The sequence below is a fragment of the Nelumbo nucifera genome, chromosome 1, assembly GCF_055504915.1.
Source record: "Nelumbo nucifera cultivar China Antique chromosome 1, China Antique-T2T, whole genome shotgun sequence".
NCBI lineage: Eukaryota > Viridiplantae > Streptophyta > Magnoliopsida > Proteales > Nelumbonaceae > Nelumbo > Nelumbo nucifera.
In genome coordinates this window covers 197,125,988-197,148,672 of record NC_142649.1, presented here as the reverse complement: position 1 = coordinate 197,148,672, position 22,685 = coordinate 197,125,988, and the positions used below count along the sequence as shown (strand labels likewise).

General features: G+C 35.2%; 1 protein-coding gene across 4 annotated transcripts in view; it reads right to left on the bottom strand.

The window, feature by feature from the left end:
* The window catches only part of LOC104602304 (oxysterol-binding protein-related protein 2A-like), a 31,020-nt gene extending 10,060 nt beyond the window's left edge, over positions 1–20,960 (bottom strand). Inside the window, exons 1-6 of one of the 4 annotated variants that reach the window (XR_016080871.1) lie at positions 20,807–20,947; positions 20,140–20,553; positions 15,580–15,939; positions 10,679–10,775; positions 4,569–5,011; positions 3,136–3,291 (exon numbers count right to left, since the gene is read on the bottom strand). Coding sequence is in view for 3 of the 4 variants with exons in the window: in XM_010265926.3 (XP_010264228.1) it covers positions 3,136–3,291; positions 4,569–5,011; positions 10,679–10,775; positions 15,580–15,939; positions 20,140–20,553; positions 20,807–20,815 (1,479 nt within the window). In the remaining variant the exon portion in view is untranslated. Of the gene's footprint in view, positions 1–3,135; positions 3,292–4,568; positions 5,012–10,678; positions 10,776–15,579; positions 15,940–20,139; positions 20,554–20,802 lie in introns of all 4 variants that reach the window. The other 3 variants (XM_088895769.1, XM_010265926.3, XM_088895768.1) reach the window with 3 other exon arrangements.
* Between the last annotated feature and the right edge of the window lie 1,725 nt (positions 20,961–22,685).

The following is a 22,685-nucleotide window of genomic DNA, read 5'->3' as shown; positions in this document are numbered from 1 at the left end:
CCTTTTATCAAAGTGTTCCTTCATATACTTGATGCAACAATCTGACGGATCCTTTCCCATGTGTACTAACCCATATTCTGCCTAAAGGTTAATAAACCCTACATAGTATTCTTGGACTTTTCTCTTTCCCTGATAGTATGAGAAGATATCAGCCTCTACTCGGTACTGTCTAGAGGTGTTTGATTGCTGATATACCTTCTCAAGATACTCATACATCTCATAAGTTGTTCTATAACCTCTCATAGGAATGGCAATGTCAACCTCAACCGATCCAAGAATCCATTATGTAATCTTTGCATTATCAATTTTCCACTGGTTTAAAGCCTTAATGTCTGAGTCATCAGGTTTAGGTGTAGTTCCATCTAAATAGCCCCAAAGACCCTTTGCCTCAACATGAAATTGGAAGTTAAACTTCCACAAGTCACATTTCGACCCATTAAATATAACAAGGACATTCATTCTTTTTGAAGCCATTAGCATAAAAAAAATGCTGATTTCCAAGACTAATATCAGAAATCGAAGAAGAGATGATGATGGGAAGGTACCTTTCACTCAGATGTCCAGAAAAGGAAACTATCACAGTATGCTGAACCAAGAGAAGAATAAAACCCTTCTTAAACCAAACTGATTTCAACCAGGCTGAAGAGGATCACAAGAACTCCTCTGGTTGACACTAGATCTTGAGTTTCAAGCAGATTTGATGTCTCCAAGTGCAGATCGAAGAAAAGAAGTAAATCCGGTGGCACAGACTTCCAGATTTCAGATCTGTCAACGTTTGATCGAAAGAGCCTTGGGAGAGAATAGTCTAGGGCACTAAAGGGTTCCCAAGTATTGTTAGGAAGACCCCTAGACGCCAAAAGATTCAAAGGACAGAGAAGTAAACTCAATAGATCAGATCATGACCTGCTCTGATACCATGTCAGAGTCTGATCTAAGTCTGTAAACCCAGGAAAAAGGAGAGACAGCAGCAGATTTGTGGGTGTGTCCAATGGAGAGATCGACACCCTAAGAAAGATATTTATATTAAACTGTAAAAGGACCAAATTGTCCTTAGTGTACAAGAGAAGAAATAGTGTACAAGATAAAATAAAATACAGCAAAAGGTAAAAAAACAAAAATAGCCTCCTTGGCTAACTCTCTTTATCTCTACACAAAATACAAGCTAAATATACTGCTTAAATAGATGAAAGCAAGGATTATAGAGATCAAGCAAAATACCATTGGTAACACCACTCAAAACCTATCAAACATGTAATACCAAACTTTTTCAGACCATCCACAATTCACCCCACTAAAGATCACGACATATTTTAAGTTACAAATAACTTCAATGTTTGTATTATCAGTATACTATAAAATCATATTACAGTGTGTGTCATATACACATGTACAGCCAGAAACTATACATCATTATCTCAGTCAAGCCAAGCGGAATTTAGAAACAATTCAATACACTCAATTGGAAATCAATTCTTCTATTCATAGAAATTAACGAAGCCAAATTTCCTTCTATTCTCAATTAATAATGCGACTGACAATGCCATTTCTTATGCTCAAATTGGAAACAAAATCTTCTGTCAATCCAGAATCTAAGTGATGTGCAGAAGAATAAGTCTACAGTGTCCTTGTATGATACTTCTCATGCTATATATACAACTTCGGGATGAATAGTTTTTACTACTTCAAGGTTCCAAAACCATCTGTCAGCCAATCCAATAAATTAACACTTTACATGTATGCATCCTCTGGTGATCACTTACTAAAATGCCAAACATAATCAAAGGGAAATGCTCCACTACTTCGCCACCAGACAAATTTGACACTCTACAGCACTAAACTTAGACACTATATCTGTTTCAAAAAGTATGTCAATTTGGTAAACAGTAAAAAAGAATGTACACAAACATCCATGAATAGACATAAAACTGCTGATGTTGGCTATATTAAAAAATGTTAGACAGATTTTTTTTTTTTTATAGTTAAGTGTAATACAAAGATTATTCAATAAAATTGAAATCCAAATAAAGCTTGATGATAGGGTTATACAGGAGGAATAAACCAACACACATGCTAGGAAGGAGCTTCAGCATTTAATCAATAAAATACAATCTGCTCTAAGTAACGGAGGATTTAAAACATAATTAAGTATATACTATGCAGAGAACAACAGAACTCCTGAAAAGTAAACTTTGACGCGAGTACCCAAGTTTATTAAGAAAATTTCTGATCAATGTTATCAGTGGTGTGGGGGTAGGAATTCTTTTGCAAAGAAATCTGACAATTTCTGCAAACAGGAGTCTGGTTGGAGTATTAGGATGAAATATGGAAGGATTGGTTGTAATAAAGACTTTTGAGTAAAACCTAATATGAAGGAAATCAGAGGTATGACACAAAATGATAACCACCGAAGCAGGTAAGTTTCAGGTTTGGGGAAAACTGAGTCACTGGAAAATTGTCAAACAAATAAGAATACCACTATTCAAAATATGTTGTTTTATCATGCTTCCCCTGGAAATTAATAGCTAAACAATGCTGGAGTTAGAAATTTTGCAAAGAAAGAACAAAATCACTCAATCAGCAAAAGAATAACTCAGAGGTTTATGGGAATCATCCAGAAAAGCAGCAATAAGCAACTCTCTCAAAATATCAATAGCCACATTTTTCATCAAAACACTAGTATATATACTCAAGAGCTCTATCATTTTTATTAAATATAAGGAAAATAGGCATCATAGTACATTGACAGACAAAAATCAACAACTAATTATCTACAAACACAATGACTCTGATACTAATACAAACTAAAAATATATAAAATGACAAATGGAACATTGCAATCCAAAAATAAAATTATACATGCATTTATGAAACTCCAATATCAGACAACTTGGCTCCTGTACACCCCCCCCCCCAAAAAAAAAAAAAAAAATCATGTAAATGCTATGAAAGGTAACTTGCAAGATGGCATGGACCAACAATAACACGATTCCAGAAAAACAATCCTGACTTTGTTGAAATGGACTTAAGAATTTAAGTGTTAATAATACACGAGGCATATCTGTATTTAATTTCAAGTAACTAGTCCATTGATAAGTAGGGTTTTGTAATTATGCCTCTAGGTGGTTAGATACTAACCTTCTCAGAGAAGAAACGAATCCCTTTCTCAGGGTAGTCAGCTTCATAGGTTTCACCCAATAAAGGATTGAAGGGTTTGCAGTGACGACCTTCAGAAGATGCATATCCAGATATTGCAAATGCAGCTACGTTCAAAATTCTTAGGAGACCATTTCCCTAGAAACACAATACAGGCCTCATTTGAGTAAAACAATGTAAGATGCCTGTGCATAGCAATAAATTTACAAACTCTTTGTTCCCTAAGGGGCTCAGTTTGAGAAGAGTGCAAATAGAAAAATGTTCAGTGTAAAACCTTGTATTTGCACTCTTCCCAAACTGAGCCTAATTTGCAGATAGTCTTTAACACATAAAATTGTTACTGTGCACTAATAACATTGGGAATGATAGGGCCATTACCCAACCTTTTTTCTGGCCATAATGGGTCTTGGGAGGGGTGGACTTCATAAGAACCTAACCTCTGACGTTTTCCTGCACAGTGCAGATGTTCTCAGACTCGTACTTGTCAGTCTGAGGTTTTATCATTGCACCAAGCAATGACACTTCAATCTCATTAAGAATCTATAGAGAAAATCAAAAGGTACCAATTATGAAAGGAATAGTTTGGGCACGCCCTATTTCTGATAAAAGCAGGCACCAAAAGTATATGCTTTAAAAGAAAAGGGCACCACAATGTTTCAACATTTATAATTACCAACAGTATTTCTTTTGTCTTTTCATTAGGGATGTGTCCCATTTATCAAAAATGTTGTCTGCCCAAATCACTTCCCATTAACAAATACAATACTTCAAGAAAATATAAATCCTGGTCTCTCACATGGGTAAACTCATCAATGGTCCATAACGGACAATTAGATATATGTAGAAACTTCGCCAGTGAAAAGATTTTTAAAATCAACCTATACCATGTCTTCTTTTCTTTTAACTTTAAGATAAATAAAACTTGTCCACATATAATCAACTAAAATCCAAAGGAGCATCCCTACCTGATGAATAATGACATGAATTAATTTTGTCCAACAAAATATATGAAAAATTGGAAATTGAAAGTGATAACTAATGTCAAATACCCATGTACAAACCATGGTAATAGCAAGGAGAAAGGATTTTCCTGGTCAGTACAAGAACTAACATAACAGGGTAACTTCAACCCCAATTATTTGGTTGTCATAAGATATAGGCAAACAATCATCATCATCATCAAATCCTTTACATTGATAGAATGGACTGGGGTAACAAAGTAAAAATTTGGAACATTGGGAAACTAACTTACTAATAACAAAATTGGAGCATATCTTTTCTTTCTTCTTTTTAGAGAGAGAGAGAGAGAAGCAATCATTGAAGCAAAGCTACTTTTTTACCACAGAAGACAATGAAATGTATATTAAAGAGAGCAATGGCAAATCTAAAAACAAATTCCTGTTTCCAAAACTTGCCTTCTTTCCATATTCATATGCTCGATCAAGAAGATAGGAATACTCCAAGTCCTCAAAGCATTTCTGTAGGGATGATATTGGTTCATTGAAGTAAACAGGGAGACACACTCTTGTGAGATCCTTTCCGACATTGCCTTTGATCATTGACCAAAGACTGACACCTTTCTCTTTCTCAATAGGGTCAGGAAGTTTCTTTCGCCTTTCAATGTGAGGGAATTTGAAGTCAAAGTCCTTGTCAGCATACATCTTGTCAGTAGTAGCAAAGTGGTTTCTGGGCTTCATACAGCTCTCAACATTCTCCCCCACTCCCATCATACACCCACAGATAGAAGTTGAATCACTAAAATACTCTCTTGTGTCAAAAAATAAAGTCTCATCATCATCTGAGACTTCCTCAAGCTCTTGTTTTTCAATATCATCAGATGATTCAGTTGTGCTGTATTCTGAACACCAAAAGAATAAGTCGGTCAAAAAGAGGCAGACTGAAAAATGTTCAAATATAATAACAAATATTCAGGAATATTAGTAGCCAGCAGAAGCTTCCAGTTATTGAAAATTACCTTGACATAAAAAACCATTGAATATGACACAACTAAATATCTTCCAAGGAAAGGGTGACTTTGTAAAGAGAATACAAGTAACACAATTCCTAGGAACTAAAATATACTAAATTAAATAAAGAAAAATATAGAACACTTTTTTTCAATTTGCAGGCGGTTCTTCGATTTTTTTGGAAGCATCTAGAGCTTAAGTGTTGAACTTAAGGGTCATCTTGAGATTTTTTGAGAAGTTGGTGGGGCAAAAGATCAATTTAACGAAAAGTGTGATGATTGAAATAGGAAACATCTTACAAAATCTTTTATAAGATTGTGCAGAAACCTTGGGATGTTTTGTGGGGGAGTTCCCATATATTTGTTTGGGCCTTCCAATTGGTGCAACGGCCTCTGCTTCTCTAACTTGGCAACCAGTGTTGGGTAGAATTGATCAACGTTTGGTAGGCTGGAAAGGGAGATATCATTCACTTGATGGGTGGACAACTCTAATTAAAAGTGTGTTGTCTAATTTGGTGGTCTAATATTTGCCATTGTTAAAAGCACCTGCCACTGTGGTAAAACGCATAGAAAAAATGCGAAGAGAATTTTTGTGGGGATTTAAGGGGGTTGAAAAGAAATACCACTTAGTTAATTGGGATAAGGTATGTAGAGATAAAAAAAAGTTGGAGGCATGGGAATTAGAAGGATGAATCTGTTCAACAAAGCTTTATTGGGGAAATGGCATTGGAGGTTTGTGACTCAGAGGGAGGCACTGTGGAGAAGAGTGTTAGCTTGCAAGTATGGAGTTATTGGGTTCAAATGGAACTCCAAAGAAGTAAAATCAACCTATCGAATGAGTGTTTAGAAGTGCATCATGTGTTTTTAATCATCCTCTTCCTTCCTGAATTCCGTATCCTTTAAGGTTGGAGACATAGTTGTCAAGGCAACACCTAGGCGGGCACCTAGGCAACGCCTAGGCGACAAGGCGCCCTTGAAGGTTCGTCTCGCCCAGTCACCTAGCAGTTTTGTGCACCGGGTTATAAAATACTTTTAGATTTTTAATTTTTTGACATTATAATTATAAAATAGACATTATTAAACTAGAATATTCATGTTATGTGTTTATATACTAATTTCTTTTTATTATTTTCTTATTTTGTTAGGGCTTAATCAATGCAAACATTGCTAACTGCTGTATTGAACCCATGGTTCACAATATCGATTACACCTCTATGTATTGGCAGAGGTGTATCGGTACTTATAACGATACTCCCCCTATTTTTTTTATTTCTTTGGTTTTCAATTTCATTTTTAAATAAAAATATATATTATTTAAAAAATGGGTCCCCAAAAACACCTGTAAACAGGTATCGGGACCCCAAAGATGCAATACAATACACCCGATACGGGGCATACTGTATCGAAATTTTGATCCTTGATTGAACCCTCAAAAATTTCAAAACCTGAACCAAGCAAGGGAAGAACTTAAAATTTTGTCTAATCAACACATCTTCTTCTTCCATGTCTTCTTCTTCTTATTCCACCTTTTCTTTTCTTCTTTCCTATAACACAAGTAGGAGTTCAGCCCCTATATTTTTTGAATTTTCTTTACTTTGTTCTTTTTCTTCTCATAAAATGTTGAATTTCTAGACCTAAACATGAAATTTATACTTTTCTTATGAAAATTATGAATAATTATTGAGAAAAGATGGTTATGGAACCTAGGGAACTACCCTAGGATCTAGGGTTTTACTTAAAAAAATCCATTGCCTAGGCGACAAGGCGCCCCCCTGTCGCCTAGCCTCGCCTTGGCGCCTTGAAAACTATGGTTGGAGATGGATCAACAATCAAGTTTTGGGAAGATGACTGGTTAGGGATAGGAAATTTATGTGATCTTTGCCCTTGATTCCATAGACTGGGCAAGAACAGTTTGATTTCAGAAAATTTTGAAATTGATCAAGGTAGAGCAACCTGGTGCAGAAAATTCAGAAGAGAATTGTTTGACTGGGGGATCCGGGAATGGTGGAAAAATCTAGAAATAGGGTGTACTCTGTTAAATCCTTTTACAAGGCTCTGATAAGAATGGAATTGGAAATTTCTGAGTTAAAAGGGATTTGGGGAAACACCATTCCTCCAAGGGTAGAAGCTTTTGCTTGTTTGGTGGCGTTGGATAGCATTCTGATTTTGGACCATATTCAGAGCAGCGTTCACTTAGCTGGAAGATGCTATTTGTGTGAGAATGCAGAGAATGTTCTTTACCTGTTTGTTGGCTGCCCTATTTGGGATTTGTTTAGGGTTTCTTCTTTGGTCGTTGGCCATAGAAGAAATAGAAGCAAAAATTGTGTGAAGTTGCATCCCTTTTGCTATTTGATGGGAAGTGTGGAAGGAAAGAAATAGAAGAATTTCTGAGAACAAAGCTAGCTCAAGAGATAAATTAACACTCATTTATTTTCTTTTTTGATCAATATAAATTAACACTCATTTATGGCAAAAGTCTTATCGAATGGGTACTCATTCTTCCAGAATTTGAAATAGCTTCTAAGGAAGACTTTGGTGCTGGTTTTTGGAGCCTTATTGAGTTAGACTGGTTGTCACTTGTTTCTTTTGTAAAAGATCTGTTCAGTTTTTTTTTTTTTCCTTTTGCTATTTGCACACTCTTTTGGTGATTTCTCGTCACCCTCTTGATGTACCTTTGTTTCCTTTTATCAATAAAGTTTTCTTTTTTATTTATTACCAAAAAAAGATAGAACATTTTTGACAATATAAAAGAATGGTTCAATCAAACAAGGCAATACTATTTGTCTTTGATTACTTAACCCCGTAAGTTGGGATACATTAACAAATATGAGGCAACAAAAAAGAAATCATACAGTAGAGCTCTTTGGTTCAAGCTTCTGAAGATTGAAAAACAAAATTAAAACAACAAAGGGAACTTAATAGATGTTTGGTGCATTAACGTATGAATGGAAATTAGGCTTAAAATGTCGGTGTTGATGGAAATGCCGATCATCCAAATATAGGAAACATCTCAAAAATGTTGGAAATATTGTAAAAGTTATAGCCATGGTGAAAACATTGTGAAATATGCAAAAATATAGAATGATATTTTAGAAATAATAAAAGAAGCATAGACACACCTTTTTAAATAATTATCTTGTTCCAAATCATTAAACTAAGTTAAGAAGCTAAAGTTGTAGAAAAAATAATACGTTGTGAACATAGTTGTCAAGGCGACGCCTAGGCAAGCGCCCTTTGAGGCTTGCCTCGCCTAATCGCCAAGCAGTTTCCTACTTCCTACTACAAAATAATTTTTTATTCATTTTTTTGAGATTATAATTATAAAATAGACATTATTAAACTAAAATAATCATTCCGTGTGTTTATATACTAATTCTTTTTATTATTTTCTTATTTATTAGGGTTTAATCAACACAAACATTGCCAAATGCTGTATTGAACCCTCGACTTAAAAACCTGAACCAATAAGTAAGAAGAACTCAAAATTTTATCTAATCAGCACATTTTCCTCTTCCATAAATTCTTCTTCTTCTTCTTCTTCTTTTTCTTCTTCTTCTTCTTCTTCTTCTTCTTCTTCTTCTTCTTCTTCTACTACTACTACCACTACTACCAATACTTTTTATTTTCTTTTTTTCCTATAACAAAAATAAGGGTTCAGCCCCTATATTTTTTGAATTTTATTTTCCTTCTTCCTTTTCTTCTCAAGAATATGTTGATTTTCTATACTTTAATATGAAATTTATACTTTTCTTATCATGAATAATTATTAAGGCTGAGTTTGGAAGGAGTACAAATGCAAATATGTAGAGTGCAAAACCTTATATTTTGTATTATTTTGTATGTATTTACGCTGTACATATTTGCATTTGTATTGCTTCCAAACTGAGCCTAAAGGAATATGGTTATGGTACCTAGGGAACTACCCTAGGATCTATGTTTTTAACATAAAAAAATCCATTGCCTAGGCGCCCCCCAGTCACCTAGCCTTGCCTTGGCGCCTTGAAAACTATGGTTGTGAAGTTGTCTTATAAACTGTAAGAGTCAAAAGTACATGATAGAATAAGGTCAAGCAAAACTTAAATTCATAGAAAAACGCAAATGATTTTAATAGACCAACCAAATAATCTATTACACAAACACAAACTAATACTAACTTCATGTTTGAAAAGAACATTGAGATGGCTCAAAGTGGTAATCATCTCCATTCGGTGGGCAATAACATTGCTACACCACATACCTACAATATTGTCACCAACTCACATTATAATACTATCACTTGTATTCCACTTAGTGTTGGTAGTGATCAATGGGGAATATGTAAATTCCATTAAAATTTCATGTCAGTACCCATGGAAATTGGAAACAGCCTCTCTATATGTGCAGGGGTAAGGTTGCACACATCTGTCCCTCCCCAGACCCCGCATTGGTGGGAGACTCGTGCACTGAGATGCCCTTTTTTTACCCATGGAAATGGAAATATGTCATGGAAATATTAGGAAATTTATGGACACATTAAACTTCACAGAACATTTCATCTCCATCTTGTTAGGTGGGACCATTATTTTGGGTAGACCTGGGAAAACAAGAATATAACAGAAAAAAGGGGGAAAAGTCAGGGTGTTCGACGAAATGGTGAAGCAATGTGGTCTCTCTTATTATATGGTTACACACATACATGAGATAAAAAGGGGCCATTACTTGGTGTAATGGTAAAATGTCGGGCTGATAAGCACGAGAAAATGGATTCTTCTTAGGACAGCCACTGTGCAAAAAAAAAAATGCCAAAGGTTTGGACTGTACTCAGTCTACCCTTCCCAAGACCCCAGATAGATGGGATTGCATAATGACCTTTTGGCCACATACACATGACAAAAGTGAAAAATAATAGGAAAAAAACAACAAGGTCTGGACATCAGACTTTCCCATAATTATCTACAATAGAACATAACAGCTAAGGAGACCTCAAAGTTCCATAGAAAAAAACTTGTGATATCAAATAAAGGATAGACATAATTATAGATTTAAATTCACACCATGTGAACAAGCTAATGGTGTAACTGTAGATAAACAACAATTTTGGGAAGCAAGATCATGGTGGTCCACATCTAATCAACAGCCAATCACACCTAAAGATCAAGTCAGCTATGTCTTTCACAAGATAACTCTAAAATGATGAAAAAGTAAAAATCGTAGAAAAAACATCCACTTATAGATTGACGATTTTCTTTGTCATTCTCTCATCCCTTTGCTTCCAATTGTTTTCTTTCTTTGAGTTGTAAACAAACCAAAAACATAACTAAATCCATTTCTCATGCTTGTGACAGAACAACACTCAAATGGTAGACTGATTTCATTTTGTGCTTATATTTACGCAAGGAACATAAATAAAAATGCAAAAGGCAATTGAACTCCTCATTGCTTAATAAAATTGCACAACAATTTTAAAGAACCCAATACCATCAAAAGCTAAAAACTATATTAAAAAACTGGCACACTGAGGAGAATTTGCACTATACTGAAAGGAAAATTAAAAATATGTACGAAAAGTTAATAAAATACCACTATATTTCCCATGGCCAAGGCTAGAAAATTCATGCTTTGTCAGCTGGAATTGGCTTTCATGTATTCCAGGGGCCTCAACTTCAATATTAACTGCCTGTTCAAGAAAACTGCTCATTAATCAACAAGAAAAGTACTTCCAAAGTATGACATTGATACATAAAGAATTAAAAAAAAAAAGACAACTTGTTTACAAGGATAAGTTTGGGAAGAGTGCAGATGCCAGTTCAGTGTATATTTATACTCTGGTTCAGTTGTGCTAGCGTTTGGTAAGACTACATTTATGTCTTGAAAATGACAGCAAACACAGATTTCAAGATATGTTTGCGTTCAAAATGAGAGCAAAGTTTTCATCCAAAATATGGATACAAACTTTGCACATAAAGTGGACCAATGTTAAAAGGGCATCTTTCAATTTTGGGATTCGTGTTTGTGCCTATCAGAACTAAAGATCGTTTGGTAAGAGTACAAAATTACCATTACAAAACTAAACCAACTTTGCATTTTTCATGAATATATATATATATATATATATATATATATATATATATGCACAATTGTACTGATCATTTGTGTATTTGCACTCTTCCCAAACAGAGCCCTAAGGAAAGGTACATTCAAAAACTAAGAAGCATGACAACCTTGCCAAAAACCCATATCTAGAAACTCAACAGCATCACAGAATAAAATATCAAATTTCTTAGAAAATTCAAGGATCAATAAAGAAAAAGAAGATCGATATGCCATATGTCAATGTTTGCATAGTACCAGGAGCTAAAGTTAGTGTATAGTTATTCAGACCAGCCTGACTTTTTTTCTCATTAAAATGACAATCCTGCAAGGCTACACAGGAGTTTTTGGAGTACATGAACAAGAATCATATTAAAACTATATGCTTACCATCATTACTGATTTAACTATGCAATCTGGCCAAAGAACACAACAATTTGGTTGCACGGGTTAAACAACATTCCTTGGCAATCTTGTAATCTCACATCCCTAAATGCATAGATAAGAAATAACTAAAACCAGGATGAACTGGAACAATAAAAACCTATTCAGGGACCTCACCTAACAGCTTAAGCTTTTAAGTTTAACAGTTCCTTGAGATGGCATCAGAGCTTGTTTAACCAAGTAGTCTAGTGTTTGGCCCTCATCGCCCCATTATAATTAGTTAAATTTCAACACAAGGGATGAATTGGTCTGTGCTTGTCCACGCTTTAAGCCCGATGGGCTTTCATGTGAGGGAGTGTCTCAGAGAATTAAAACCAATTTAGGGAGCTCACCTAACAGCTTAAGCTTTTAAGTTAAACAGTTCCTTGAAGAAATGTTTCTTTACTTAAAAAAATTAGGCTGTTAGGTGAGCTCCTTGAATTGGTTTTTGTTCTCTAACAGTAGCATAATGCTTTCCATAGAGAAATGTTTCATTTACTTGTTTTAATTTACAATGATTTAAAAGACGCACCTAGGCACAGTTTAAGGTACGCACCTCACCCAAGCCCAGGTGCAGGTCCTTTGAAAAGACATGTGCCTGGCGTGCCTTGAGCCTCAGTTCATGTGTGTGCCTTTTAAAAATCTTGCACTTTTTTGTTCTTTTGGAAGTACAACGGCCAGTTGCTTCACTTGCTCACCGAAACTCCAAGAAACCTATTTGCTAATGTTGTTCATGCATTCATTCATTCATCCTAATAAAAGATATTTTGAAAAGATAATCAAAATTACAAAATCATGTATTTGTAGGAATAAGGAATTTAAGACCCTAACATGGACATGTTTTGGCTTGCCTCAAGGGGCTTGGTACAAAGACAGCCCATAGAATTAGGAATGAAAGATGTTTAACATCAAATTAGCTATTTGAAATAATGCAAATGGAAAAGAAAGAAAATAAGACATTAAAAGTTTGACATGTTCGAATATATTTTGTATGCTATTTTTATTATATTTTTGCATTTTCAATTTGAATATGTTTTATTTTAATTTGACATAATAGGCTTTTTAAAATATTTATTTTAAAATTAAAGTTTATTTTTTAATTAATACTATTTTAATATTTTCTTAATTTATTTCGACCTTTTTACATTTTTGCATTTTAATTTGATTTTTTTTTAATTTTGCACCTTGCTTCAACAAAGCACGTGCCTCACCTTGCACCTTGTGCCTCAGGTGCAAAATGGCCTTTCTGCTTTTAAAATACTGAATAAACTCTTTAACTTTTTTAAGAGTTTCACAGGAAGAATCCATTACACAACTTTAAATAATCATTGCATATTCTATGGTAACAGCTGCAGTGAATTAATTGTTGATTTAAGTCATCATTCATTTTAGGTCAATGTCATACCTGCCTAGTCTTCAATCAGTTTAAATCGACACATTTTGAATTCCACAGCCCCTCTAGCATGATAATAGAGTGAAGAAAATCTAGTCAACTAAAAAAGGCTATCACACATTGCTGACTCAACATGCCATGGTCTAGAGAGTGGTGGGGACTCAACATAGAATAAATGCCCATCATGTTTAGCATTAAGTGGTTGCTCCCAAACTCAGACACAAAGCCTCACTCAAATGCTTGTCAGCCCATTATTCTACAATCTATAATGAAATGCCATTGTACCACTGTGCATCTCTGATGACTGAATTAATAAATTATAAACAGAAAGAAAAAAATGTCCAGATAAGAAGATCAAAATGGACACAGATGTAGACAATAGTATCCTACCTGATAAAATCTTATCAAGCTTTTACTTGTAGTTTTCAATTTTAATCTTCTTGGGTACTTCTAGCCTATCTGATGTAGTTTTCTAATACTTGTTTATCACCAACTAGGCAAAGCTTCCAACAATTATGAATTTTATGGTAAACATTAATTTAATGTACCCATTTATAATTTTCTTTTGACAAAACAAATACAGAAACAGTTGGGTCTTAAGTGAACAGTTGACTCTAAGTATGGTAGGATTATGAAAGCAACTTCTGTGCATGCTCAGAATATGTGTAGGGAAACAGAGTTAATCAACCGTCCAAAGATCCCAAATAGCTGGTATCAACATTAGGTAATGACCCTTTATACGAAATTAACCACATGGTCCACATCATAGCATTAATGTCCCTTAAGGCATGATGAAAAATCAGTCTCTAACCACTAAGCAATCACCATGTATTATTTTTCAACTTTCAATATATATGCATCTATTACATTTAACCTGACAGCTTTTTACAGCAATATAAAATGGAGAAAGGAAAAAACATAACAACTTCGGTGTTTCTTCATAGTTCCACAGAGAATAGAAGGAAAGGGAGAATTGAATAGAGAATCTAAACAGACATCTTTAACAAGACAGTCAACAGCATGTCAATATTGAGCTGCTCCTCCCTCAAAGTTATATGTAATGTACATCACAACTGTTAGGGTAATGTTCCTTAACAAAGCCATTTTTTATTATTATTGTCATCCAGCTATGTTGTATGGAGCAGAGCCTTGGGCAGTTCAGAAACAGCATGTCCAAAATCCAAAAAATGAGTATGGCAGAAATGCGAATGCATAGATGGCAAAATCCAAAAAACTGACTCTTGGATTCAATTTCTCTAAGCCTCATTATCATTATCTAAGCCTTGTTCCAAATATATGATTGGCAACATGAATTCTGTTTTTTCATTCTGGTCTGTTCAGTATCATATCCATCATTAAACTATGGATAACTAAATCATTTCTCTTTGCTTCCACCCAGATCCTTTCGGTCTGCCCCTAGCTCTTCTAGCCCCCTCAACTTGTAACTGATCAATTTCTATAAAAGCCTATATCCTTCAAATGTCTGGTAAAGCATTACACAACTCACCAAGATAAAACACCATGTCTGAGACCTCTACAAGATAGACTAATCAGCCTCAATCACTTGAGTGGTGACTCAAGGTCTATTACACAGTGAATCCACTGAGAATCAAAGTTACAGTGATTTTTCCTAGACCAGATCTATAGTCATCAACCAGACAGAGAGAAAGAGAGAGAGAGAGAGAGAGAGAGAGAGAGAGAGAGAGAGGGATCTGAAAATTATACTGCAACCAATGAGTTGTTTAATCAATGAGATAACTCTTGACCAATACCCATGTAGCTTGGGTTCTTATGAAGTGTCTCAGGGTGGAAGGTTTCTCAACAAGTAATTTACCACCAACTCTTGAGGGAATATTTATCTGAGATTTATACAACACTGAGGCACAAAAAATCCATACCTCATGGATTTGTAAAGGATTTGTAAGGTTTACTAAATTATATTTATAAATAAATTATACTTTGGAATTGATTTCTTTGCTGAAAACTTTTTTATGTCCTAATGTAACACACGGACAAAAAGATACTAGCAAGAATGGACCTTTGTGTTAAATTCAAGGATTAAAATGTCAATACGACACACCCGTATATTGGTCTATCCAGATACACTTGGATACACCGATACAAAACTTTTTAAAATTTTAAAATTTAAAAGTGGGAGTGAGATCCTCTAATACCTATTAAAAAAACTAAAAAAATAATTAAAAACACCTATGTGAGCACACTGATACCCACTTGACAGTATAAGGTGTATCGATATTTTAATCCTTGAATAAATTCCAAACTTTTGGAGTTCAATTGCAATTCCAATAACGGACACAATTGCATCTAAGGAGAGTAAAATACAAATATGTTCAGTGCAAATACAAGGTTTGGAAATACAAATATAGACCATATACAAAGTTTTCACACTGAACATATTTGTATTTACACTTTTCCCAAACGGAATCTAAATAAAATTAATGCTACTCCCGTCCATAAAACATCAAATAATAATATATGCCAACATAAGTTTCATTTACAAAGAATACAAGGGAAAATTCCAATAACAATAATAAGAAAAAAGAAAAAGAAATACCTCCAACTGCCTTAAAGTGTCAAGCAAGACAGATCGTTCTTCACAAAGAACTTTGAATTGTACTTGTAACTCTGAAAATTCTGAGAGCATTATCTTCTCACAATCCTGGATAAGTGTCTCGTTGCTTCCCTCTTCAAGTAAGCGGCATCTAAGCTTTTCAGTCGATATAGATAAATCATTTGGTATAACGGAAAGCTTCTCATTTAATGGTCTTAGGGAAAAAAAGCTTCTGGTAGAGATTAATGCATTAATCCAAGCAACACGATCTTTCTTTGAATCAGTTCTCAGATAAAGTGTCTTTGTAGCAGTAAATATGTAGAATCGTTTATCATCAGACTTGCTCTCACGAAATGATGAAATCTGGGATAAATAAAAATTGTTTAGCTAAATAATTTACAAACCTCTGTACAAACTAACAAATGAAGTACACAATTTCATATGATAGGCTTCCAAAGAGTGAGGTAAACCACACTATAGGTGCAGCCAAAAAGTAATTAAAATACCACCAGAACCTATAAAAAAGCATTGACATGTATGTGTGTGTTTAAAATATGTATTGCAATGAATTGTCACCAAGGTTATGAGCTGGTGAGCTGCCAGAATGGGAACAACCATTGGAAAGGAAGCAATCAAGTGGGGTTCATCATGATTAATACTATGAGCTTGCAGAACCCTGTAGGCCCTTCAAAATGGTAACAATCATGTATTTTAAGAAGAATCTGATTTGGGAATCCCAAGGCAAAAAAATGAATAAACAGAAATATATAACTCCAATTGACATTACAAAAGGGAATAGCATTTTGGCTCCAAAAAGACATTTAGAGTAGTAACCATTTCAACCCAAAAAAAAAATAAGATTCAAGGAAAAAAAACTACCAATTCTGCAAAACAACCACCAATTCCAGCAAGTAACACCTAGTAACTTGCAGAAGATGTTCCTAGCTGATGCTAGAGAATAGGTGTTATGAGAATAGTACCCATCCAATGAGATGCTACAACTTCAATCTTTTCAAATTTATTATGTAGATTTTGATGTAATTTAATATATGTTTATGACTGTATTTCCTAGGGAAGCTTTTAATATTATAATAAAATAAATTGTCATTTAAAGATTTCATGCATCTAGAAAGGCTACCGAATTTAAAAACATTATAGTAAAATCAATACTGCAACTTAATAAGCAAAGGTTTAAGATTAAAGCACTGACAATGCAAGCTTACAAGCTTTAAGTTATACACTTCTAACTCCAAGTTAACCAAGATCCAAAGATGATTAGACTCCTTCCTTTTCTCACAAAGAAATCATTGGATAACTACTTCTCAAACAAAGCCTCAGACCAGAGGGCTTCTCTTGCAAACAAGTGATTACCTATCTTCTCAATAGCATCCAAAGAGTGGTGCTTTCCACTCCCAGGAAAAAGCCGGAGTAGTTAACGCCATTCTCAAGAAAAAATACTCTCTTTAAAAGCATGGCTATCTATCCAAAAAGAAAAAACCACCCACTTCAAATGATATGGGACATGCTAACCTTTTTAATTCAGCTTCCTAATTCAAATAACAGACTCGTTCTTTTTAATGAAATGGGTCATTATTTACAAATAAAACCTGATTGAATCTCTTAAATCAAATAAAAAATTGATCTATCAAAAAAGCCCTTTAATTTATCAAAAAGGATCCTTTAGCAAAAAGGATTAAAAAAATCAAATAAAAATCTAACCTCAACTTACAACATAGATAATGGGTGTCAAACAAAATAGGTCAAATTACTTGTCCCATACCAAGTATGGGATCATTATCTAGCAATATCATAAAGAGAACCATTGTTGAAAATATATGACCTAAAATGTTCCCAATTAAGCTGAACAAAGAATATTTCTGAAATTCCAAATGATATAGACCAATATCTACCTTTCTTAGCATCAAAAGGGAATTGAGTGATCCTTCAAAGAGATCAAATAAGCTCTTGTTCTGATGCTTCTCCTTTTGACAACTCTATAAGAAATATTGTTTGCTCAATGGCTCAGATATTATGTCCTAAATTTAAATATTTAATACTTGTTTCTTTATTATGCTTCAGATTTCTACATAAATGGAGGAGGACATGCAGCAATACAAACACGTGGAGCAAAGCAAAATATAATTGTATTATCATAACCATCTAATCAAGAGGTCTTCCCCTTAACATTAATGGATAATGCTATTTTAGCATCACCCTATCTTAACATCCCAGAAATTTCTTTTATTTTCGCATTCAACTCAACTATTTTATCTTTCATGTAAACAAAATTGAATTCCATTTTACTAGAGGGCCATCAGTATTAATACCATTTGATGGATCATCAGTTAAAATGTAAGACTTCTTTGTTGGACAACCCAACATAGATTTATACAATACATGACAAATAGCAGTTGATCAGGTGATTCACACAACTTCTCTTGTCTATCCTTTGCCCTGTCATTTGCCAGTCCATGACATAAGCTTTGCTATGCTTTCTCGTTATTTCCTTGCCATCTCCTCATATGGCACATTAGTGCCAATACATGCAATAGTTATCAATTGAATATGGTATTTGAAAAGTACCAAAAGAAAATAAAAATTGGAGACTGTAACATTGTTGACATAAATTAATTAGTTTGTTGGCAACACATAAATGACAACCAAATGTCAAGCTACTGAGTTATGGGAAATCACAGAATGGCATAAGAAACTCAATGACACGAACTCTCTATTAATTACTCCTTCAGTATCATAAACTTTCTACAACATAACCATCATCGGAATAGCACAAAAAAGGGACGATTTCATTCACCCAAACCAACGCTAAAATTGGAACATACTAACAAATATTAAAATAATGTAGTAATTTCTAAAGATAATCTCCTGACAAGGAATTGATAAAATTTAAAACTGGAGTTTTCAGAGCAGAATAAATCCGAGTTATCAATCACACACCATAACTTGAACCAACAGATAAGCCACAATAAATGCAACCCTCTTAAAAAATATATGCTATTTAGCATCAGGTTAACTCCAAACCAGGAACCTGAAGGTTAATTAAAATAATTGTGCATATTCGAAATTCCGCATTTTTACACGCAGCAATTCAAGCAGGAAGAACCTAAGAGAAAGTCCATGGACCTCCACTCCGATCCAAGGAAAGAAAACAAAACAGTGGTCCTTTATGTGCAATTGAAGGGAAAAAAAAAAGAAAAAAAAACAAATAATTAAAGAAAGAACGAACAGAGTACAGATCAAAGGAGATGCAAGAACAGACTGGTCCACCTTCAACGTTAAGGAGTAGAAAATGAAGGATAGAAGAAAGCAAAAGTAGCAAACAAGATGAAATAGATAATGGAACAAAAACTCGACATATACCTTTCAAACGAAACAACAAAACTAAAAGCTAGTGCAATATTTCAATATCCTTCCTGTTGAAACTCCTGTAAGCCTCCAACCCCGCCAAAATGGGTGAACAACCCAACTATGCCAATTCATACAACCAGCAAAGAGGTAGGAACCCAAGAACAGTAACAAAAACAACGCGAGCACTCAACAAGAGTACAGCAAGACCAAAAAAGACGAAATTAAGCTCGCTTCGATCCTACAGAGATTAGCTCCACCACTCGTTAATCATGATATATTGTTTTATTCCTTTTCGGGCTTTCTCTATTTTCTAATCTAATTGAAGAAGGAGAGAACCTGACCGTCAAAATCCTGGGGAGGTCCCGCAATAAAAAAAAAAAAAAATTAAAAAAAATGAAAAAGAAAAACTGAAGTTGACGGGGAGAGCGACGAGCACAGATGGGAGAGAAAGAGCAAGCGCGTTGGAAAAGGTCGCAAGTTACAGCTAGGAAGAAAGGCAGAAAATTTTAGCCTAAAGCTATCTAAATTGATCGAGCAATGATGTGACATGCAGAAGAGCCCTAGGCCTACTTCATAGCCTATCGTGGCCACTAAAGCGCACCTGCTGATGTGACCCACTTACAGCTTAACAAGCAGTGAAACTGTAAACAACGGGATAGAAAAGTAAATTTTCGAACTGAAAACGAGAGATTAAAAACAATCGAGGGAAAAGAAAAAGAGAGACTATTATGGCGTGGTAGTGGGAGGGAACAGAAATATTTTTCGGTACGACCGAAAAAAATTACTGTGTTTTTCCTTGTATGCAGGCAGGTAGCTGGTCGCGGAAGAATGTGAGAATCGATGAAGGAACCAATGGTTTATAGTGTTACGCCCCAGTTATGCAAGCTTTTGTGGCAGGTCTATCAGAAAAAGAAATTACAACAGAGAAACGACGCAATTCATAAGCCGTATATAAATTCTTATGAATCCAGGAATTGCTGAATACTGAAAATGGCAACATTTTTTTCTTAGTTGTAGTGGATACTGGATAGAATAGGTAGGTAGAGGCTTTTCTCGATTGTCGCCAAGTAACTCAGCACCAGAGTTTCTCCGATTTTCCAATACTTACAGCATCAGAGTTTCTCCGATTTTCCAATACTTACAGAGTGATCGTTCGTTAAACGCTCTCTCTCTCTCAGAGTCTTTCCCAGAGAGTACCTTGAGATGAACGACGCCAGTTGTTTTTTGTTGCTTTTTCCTCCCTACGCTGTCAAGGCGCGAAAGTCGACTGCAAGAAACATCTCCAATCACTCGAACGTCATTAGTCGTCGACAACATATTGACACTCTCCGATCGTCGAATCTTGGAGTAAGAAAGGACGCCGTTCTTCAAGCAAAACCATCGAGATCTCCACCCCTTGCCGTAATTCGTCCATTTATAAAGAACACCAGCGACATTGACGTCAGATCCCGTCTCCATTCCCATATTGGTGTCAGATCCACTGCCGGTGGCCGTCGAACCGACGGGAAAGCCGTTTCTCGTCGCTGAAACCTCTGGCGATCGATCTCTGATCCCAGGGCTCTCCAGCGAGATGCAACACAAAGGATGCATTTCCTTTACTCGCATTTCGATCTGTACATTGAAATTCAACTATCAAGTCTTCTCTTCACAATGCAGAAAATGAGAAAACAAATAAGTTTAGAAATCGAAACAGAAATTTCGGATTCTCGGTAGAAGACGATTTAGCTGAGAAAGCTTTTGAAAGAACCCTGGAGTTCTGAAACCAAGCAGAACGCAGTGAAAGAGAGAGGGAGGGAGAATTGATGAATTTGAAGAATTAATAAACAAGAAAAAAGAGTTGATTTATATAATAATACATACATACGTGATACATACTAAGTATACGACAGCGGCTAGGACTGAGAGGGGGTGGAGGTGGCTACTGGCTAACCCGTTGGCAGTGTCGTAATTAAATTGCCAAACATGGGAAGATTCGTAGTCAGAGGCTCTCCCTCCGTCAAGGCCTACAGAAAGGAGTAGAAAATCGGTTTAAATAAACAATCGAAATGAGTCCACCCACCAGGCCACCACCCCCAACCCCACCCCTATTGGCTTTAACACTCTCCACTTTCAGTTGTCTGAAAGAGAGAAGTGAGTACCTACCTGAGTGCGAGTGGAGGTCCGGTTCACTAGTTCCGTTCGATAATTGATAGTTGATACTTGATACTGAAAAATAGGGGTTCAACATCTCGGCAATTTCTCGTTTCATTATCCGAGGATCATTTATTCGTTTTAGCTTTTTTCAGGTCTTTATTTCGTCCACTGCGGGAGTCAAATTGCGGTATTTACGACATTTAAATGGCATTTACTGCGTAATCATGAATTTGTCCCCCCTCCCCCTCTCTGCTCTCACTGCTCTGTGCTTGTCCTCTATGACGAAATTGCCCTTCAATTTATTAACGATATCTACAATTTATTTATTATAAGGCAAAGATAATGACCTTTCCTAGAGAAAAGCAGGTTTCCGTGGGTATTGTGAGAGAGAGAAAGAGATTGAAATCTGCGAATCGCCGGAGCCCGGAGAAGAAGCTTTAGCCGGTGGCGGTGATTGTCTTCTGTATCTTCGTCTCCGAACCCATACGAGGTGGGAGCTTGGTGCTCGTACGGTACTTTTCTTTATACGTGTCAGGGATCAACAGTTCACCATATATGTTGCAACCCACTCCCCACGCTTTTCTGATGTTTCAAATTTTGTTTTATTTTTAATTTTTAAGAGGAATAGGAAATACATGCTGGTGCTGCTGGAGGGCGAGCTCGGATCATTCCCATAGCGTATCACAGTCTTCGTTTCTCCGATTACAAGTGTTTCGTTTCATCTGTTTTCTTTTTTAATATAAGAAATAAAAAATAATATTTGGTAGACATAAAAGTTATGGTGATTTAACTTATTATTATTATAATATACACATAATGACAACTGTAGAAAAAATCATCTTCTTCAAATTTGAATGTGCCACGTCACTAAGGTGATTTAAAGAATTGTCAATTTAACAATTCAAGAAGTCTCTCCATTCTTAAATCTTCGAGTTAATTTTTGTAAAAATATTTTTTTTTGAAAAATACATTGAGGGTATTGGGTTCCGTTTATGTTTATTCGGTAAATGTTTATGGGTGGTGCCATATAGGCACCATATCAGCATTTTCTCTCTTTTGTTCTTTTTTATATATCAAAAATGTAAAAAGTGAACTTTGGTTTTCGTTCATGTTAACCATTTATAGAAGTTATTTTTTGAATCTTTCACAAACGGCAGACGTTTATTCACTGTTATGCTGAAGTGGTGCCTAGTGACGCTTAATGGCATGCAATTATTGCATTTCTCGGTTTTACTAGCAAATAAAGTATAAATGTTTATTCAATCAACATAAATGGAACCAAACACATACATTGTCAAATGCAATTTTCTCCCCTAGCTTGCAAAAACGTTTAATTGTTGATGTGGTAAGCAAAAATGGAACACTTGTGAAATGTTTTGATACCAAACACCTACTAAGGTAGTGTTTCGCATCGGTGTCGTTTTTTGAGAAAATGGTGCTAGAAGCAACACCCACTTGTTTGGTACCATTTTCTTAGAAAAAACGTTGCTCAAGACCATACCTTGAAAATCGGGAAAGTGTGGTTTGGAGCAACACCAAATTTGATATTTTATGGGAAAATGGTGTGTTGCTGCCAACGATGCAATGACATGGCATCAATGTGGCATCAT